Raw genomic sequence first — 5912 nt, forward strand, 5'->3', positions numbered from 1 at the left:
CTTTGAAATAGTTTTCCATTAATTTTTCTTATTTAAAATATAACTTTTTAAAAGGTACCGTTATTTTTACAAACCACTCTTTTTTGTGTAAATAAGGTCATTCCATTTGGCTTGAGTGCTAAATTCCGTTGAGTTTGGTTTAATTCGAAACAATTGTTTTGTTTGGAAATGTACTGTAGAAGATCTTAAAAGAACAAATTACGTATGAATTTTGTTTACCGAAATAGGATTTTAGAAGAGAAATAATTTTGTAGATAAGAGAATAAATATTAAAGTTATTATTTTTATTTCCCATGTCACACACTCCTTTATCTATGCAATCTCGTGGGAGTTTTTCTGTACTCCCACAGCACCTTTGTTTGTGTTGTTGTTGGCAGGGTCACTGTCTCTGCCTTCTTCCACCGCATCAGTACTCTTCGTCCCATCATTCACACCCTTTCTCTCTCCATTCACAGTAAAAAAAATGCAAATTTCCTCACCCCCTTCCAAAACTTGAAACTTTTGTTGGAACTTTGCATTGATGGGGTTAAAGAAAATGCTCACCTAATCCTGTTTCACAATTCTTTAACCCCAAGTTCCATTTTTTTTTTTTTTATCTTATATCCTTCTTTTATATGTGTACTCCCAACTTTCCAAAATTTGAGGCATTTCATGTTTTCTGTCTCAAGCTCTGAGAAAACATTATTGTTGTTGTTGTGCTGTTTCTTTGTTTTGGTCTCTTGTCGGTCAAAAAATGGCCACCTTGCAGATGTCCAATGTTGATTTGGAGCAAGGAAACCATTGCCGTTCGCTTGTCGGAAGTGATGTGAGCGTTGAAGGGAGCTTGTGCTTCTCTGATGCTGATGATGGTTCTTGCTACTCTCGTTTCTACTCAACAAATGGTGGTTCATATGATGATTACAGCTTTGCTTGCGTTTCTGACCCTGAGGCTGGGGGTGTTACTCATTCTGGGAGAGCTTCTTCTGTTTCTGAGTGCTCTGTGGAGTTGGAAACTAGAAATGGAGTTCCTGAGATCAAGGTGCATTTGGCTAAAGTGGAGAAGGATTGTAGGATTTGTCACATGGGTTTGGTGAGTGATAGCCATGAGTCTGGTGCCCCCATAGAATTGGGTTGTTCCTGTAAGGATGATTTGGCTGCTGCTCACAAGCACTGTGCTGAGGCCTGGTTCAAGATTAAGGGTAATAGGTGAGTGTGAAACTGAAACCCTCTACTTTCCCTACTATTTTTGTTACATGGATTTGATTTTTATGCTAAATCTTAGTTTTTTTTTTGTTAGAAATTTTAAATATCCTTTTGTTGGTTGATGACATTGATAACTGAAACTTGCCAACTTATGTTATGTATTGGTGCTGTTTGAAAGCTTTAGAGTATCAGTCACAGGTTTTTGTTTGCTTGAAGGGTTTGATTGAGTGGGAAAGTAATTGTAGTGTATAAGGTGGAATTTGTGCTGTGAAATTATTTAATTCAGTAATGAGTGTAAGGCTGAGGAAGATGGTGGGAGAAGTATTTGGAAACATATTTTAGAAGGTGTAAAGAATTGAATTGCAGGGTGAGGGAAGGCTCAATTATTCGTCCGAGAAAGGGGAAAGTTATAGAAGATTAGATTATTTAATGAAGATTATGGAAAAAGAAAGGCGTAAAGCATCAACCAGTCCAACTGATTCGCTGTCTTGCCTACCTAAGCACAGTGGGATTCTTTGCTGCTTTGTGCCTTTTTTCTGAAATTCAGGAATCTATTACTCTTCTTTGTTATTCTTTTTATCTCTTTCAAAGTGGAGATTTGACCCCTTCTGACTCCTGTTCTTGGATTCAAATATCTTGGTAGATGCTACTTGCTTGCAGAAGTGCCACCTAGAATATTTTAATCTGCAAGTTACTGGTCCCATATAATCTGTTCATGTATGATGTATGATGTCAACTTTTAGATTGCCTAATAGTTGTGAATTGTGAGCACCACAAGCTACTGAATATTGGTACAAATGTCCAGGTCCCTTGTTGCAGTTGTTGGGGTAAATAATTTCATAGTTCATTTTCTGGTTCAGCAGAATCACTTGCAGAAGATGGAACAGTTAAAACTTTTATGTTTATTCAGTGGCAGGGTGCTTGTTCTTAACTTTAATGGAAGTCCCTAAATTATAAGTTAGAGTAAGGAAACAAGTTATTTGTGCTTTTATGATAACATGGTAGGGCATGTTTTGTTGATGGACTGGTGACCGTCCATGCTTCATTGTGAATTTAAAAGCAACTTATAGGGGCCATTTATTGAGAAGGATCTATTGTTATGATTGATTCAGACGCAAATCCATCCAAATGCATTACTTCATGGCTAAATTAAAATCCAATAATGCGACAGAATTTAAATCTTTTCAATTTTGGAATCTTCTTTAACTAATTGATGTATTGATGCTTTGATTGGTGGCAAATATTTATGATACATTCTTTACCTTAGTTTTGATCCTTTAAAAATGTGACATGGTTTGTCAAAGATATGTTTGAACTTATATAAAGGCAATTGGACATTTGTATATAGAGATTTAAGTTGGGCTGGAAAACTATGAAATCATTCATTACTCTGATTGGTTAACTCTTCTGCTGTGACAACTTAGTATGAACAGTAAGGTTGGTTGATGATTATCTTTGTTAAATTTAAATGAAATTTCATTTATTACTAGAGTTAGAAAACACAATCACCCTTCAACAATACTTCTTGTGTATATGATATTTTCATATTTGGCATATAAACAGCATGATCTTTCGTATTGGCAAGTCTGCTTATTTATTTGAAGCATCCAGTTTTGAAGTGACCAGACTTTAATGTTGCTTTTTGATGTATGTGATTGCAATTGAACATTGCTTGTAGCATTATCTCTATTAAGAGCTGGCATGATTTCCCGGAGGTGTCTGTAACTATGTTATTGATGTGAAGTCTTTCTACTGTTTTGTACTAATCTTCGTTAGAAAATCTGGATGCTCTACTGCAATATTAGCAATTCACCTGAACAGGTTTCTCTTGAATCTTAAGATTTTTGTTTTTGAAATTATTTCTGTTTGCTTAAACTTTAACAGGACCTGTGAAATTTGTCACTCTATTGCTCGGAATGTTTATGGAGCAAACGAGGATTCGACAGAGCATGTTATCGATGGTAACAATGGTACTACAGCAACAGCCACATCGTCCACACCTGCTCCTTCTACAGAACCTCGAAGATTTTGGCATGGCCATCGCTTCCTCAATTTCTTGCTTGCTTGTATGGTTTTTGCGTTTGTCATATCATGGCTTTTCCACTTCAACGTGCCATCATCGTAGGGTTTCTTCAGGCAGTTTCATTTACAATTGGAAGCTGAGTAGGGGGAGCAAACAAGAGAGATTAAGAGAAAAAAGAGAACAAAAACACGAAACCCTTCTCTAAAATCATGGAAAACACTTGCTTAGAGAAACAACACTTTCTACAATTTGAGGCCTTGTTGGGTTTATAAAGGTAGCTGCAGAACTTCCTTTCCATGCAAATAGACATTTTCTGTTGTGCATTCGTCATAGGCTCTCTTGTTCTATCTTCCAGATTCAATGTAATTTCTGAACAAATACTACAATGTTTATTCAAATGTATATTACATATTTATATTGTATTGTTACTTCATTGTCATTTTGTACGGGGTGATTTCTCAGTTCACTTGTAACATTCGGTGACATTGCTTCTATAGTATATCATGCTAAATTTATACTCGTTTTCTATTAAATGGTTTTCGGTTGATTCACACGTCCAAAAAACAAAGTCCTTCGGAGACCCAAAAAGAAGTCATTGTTTTAATATTTTATGATTCAACAAAGGCACAGCTTTTGCAGTGTTCAGAACACTCGTATCAAGTGACACTTATCCGAACAGATAGATTTGCAGGGAAGTTTATTATTAAAATATTATTACAAGATAAAGAATCATTTTTAACGTAATTCTCGTAACGTTTTTTTTAAAAAAATGTATAATTTCGATACACTCTTTAAAGTGTTTCTTGGTCGTAGATACATCCCCATCGATCATTCGACACGTGTGAGGTGGTGTGGACCATGTCGAAAAATTGCACTTATTGCTAGATAATATTTTAAATATAGCAACTCACGAGTATTGAATGAAGTGCTAAGTAGTAAATGCCTAAATAAAATTTTTTGGTAGTAACACATGAGACGGTTGGAGGGGTTCACAACACTACCCTCGACATAACAACTCCTCCAGGGCTTGTTATCGAGGTGTCCCATCGTAGTGTAATAGTGAACTTTGGGCCCCATCAGGCCCACTAATAATAATATTAATTAAAAGGAGTAACGAAATTGGACCACTTTTTGTTAAATTTTTTAATATTATATTTATTTTGTGATATCTAAGAGGCACATATCTTAACCACAAGAAAATAGTGGGTGTGTGAGGTGGGGAGGAGTTACCCATGAAATGAGGTAGTATGAATGGAAGATGTGGAACATTCTTAAAACCAGCAACCTAGTTGGGGAATTCAAGAAAGCCTTGTGAGTTGCCTTCAATTACATTCATAGCATAGGACGTGTTAAACGGAAGGCTGCCATAAAGCCATCATCAAATCACGGTCGTGCCACCAACGCCACCACTAACTTTTATGTTTTCAAAAAATTATATTGTTTCTAACTAATATTTTTATTGAAAACCGTTATTTATTTCATAAATAAAATATGTGATATTGTTGTTTATGACTAACTCAATATTAATATTCCTCTTCTCTCAAACATATTTCTTATTTTAATGCTTCACTTCTTCACAGTAAATAGTTATTTAAGGGTTTTAATAAAGTGTATATTATTTAAAGGGTAAATGATAAATTTGCTTCTTCAATTTTAAAAGATTAAAAAACTTGATTTTGTCCTTATTGTTGTGTATTTTAAATTTAAAACTTGAAAATCTAGATTTTAAATTTAAAACGCCTATCATATCGCATCAAAATACTTTAATATTAATCTCTTATAAGTTCTTTAAGTTTATCTCCTCACTTGGAAATGCCTAAAGTTTTCCAAGGAAGAAACAACTAATAAGGTTGGCAATGTGAAAATTATGAAGTTAATGCTGTTTTTTTTTTCTTTTTGGTTGGTTGGTTGAGTAAATGTTTTCAGTTGATTTCTTAGACGTTCTTTGTGTTCGTGTTCATAGTTTTATGTGTACCTTTTTTTTTAATTATTATAAAATAGACTATGAAAGTTAACTATTTTCCTTTTTGTTAAAGCTCGTTTTATATCTTTTTCTTTCCTCTGCTCTGTAAGAGTTTCACAGCACTTTTTCAGTAATGTGATTCTTTAACTATTTATTATAATAAAACAAAGATATTATAATATCTTTACTTTATTCATCTTAGAATATGAGTAAAATTGAAATTACTGAATGCAAAAATGTTTCTCTCAATAAAATAAAATATAAAAGTCAAATAATATTTGCGTTTTAAGTTATACATATTGCGTAATTGGTAATTAAAACTCCTTTTACTCTTAAACTTGTCTTCTTTTATGTTGTGTTCGCTTTAAGGAGACTATATTTGCGAAGATGAAAATTAGAGTTGGTGTGTTGTTCGTTTAAGAGTATATGTGTAGATGACATAGCGATGATGACAGGAATCTATGAAATTAGTAATCTCGGGCATTATGCGATGATTTGGTAGGATTGAGTTATGGTATTATAGATTTACCCCTCTTGTCTCTCTCACGTGCCTTGCATGGTGTGGGATAGTGAGGAACCCATCTAGTGTATGCCCCATTTACCACCTCTCCGCTGCAACCACAATGACGCTGCAACCATGAGAATCCCAACTGAAAGCAACGACAAATTCGATCCCCATTTGTGAGGGATTCGATCCCATTTCTAGTGGATTGGATACGGTGTTGTTGGATTCGATCCTTTGTG

The 5912-nt window shown here is 34.5% G+C and overlaps 1 protein-coding gene across 1 annotated transcript; it reads left to right on the top strand.

Annotated features, from left to right (window-relative positions):
- The first annotated feature begins 313 nt into the window (after positions 1-313).
- On the top strand, positions 314-3738 carry LOC114183234. Its single transcript, XM_028070169.1, has 2 exons — positions 314-1185; positions 3067-3738. The coding sequence occupies exons 1-2, from the start codon at positions 734-736 to the stop codon at positions 3305-3307; spliced, it is 693 nt and encodes a 230-aa protein (XP_027925970.1). The 5' UTR covers positions 314-733; the 3' UTR covers positions 3308-3738.
- The last annotated feature ends 2174 nt before the right edge of the window (positions 3739-5912 follow it).

This window comes from Vigna unguiculata, chromosome 5 (genome assembly GCF_004118075.2).
Source record: "Vigna unguiculata cultivar IT97K-499-35 chromosome 5, ASM411807v1, whole genome shotgun sequence".
Lineage (NCBI taxonomy): Eukaryota > Viridiplantae > Streptophyta > Magnoliopsida > Fabales > Fabaceae > Vigna > Vigna unguiculata.

Coding starts and splice junctions, on each gene's coding strand:
- LOC114183234 (XM_028070169.1), top strand. CDS start 734: ATGGCCACCTTGCAGATGTCCAATGTTGATTTGGAGCAAGGAAACCAT. Junction 1,186..3,066: donor TTCAAGATTAAGGGTAATAG/GTGAGTGTGAAA, acceptor AAACTTTAACAG/GACCTGTGAAATTTGTCACT.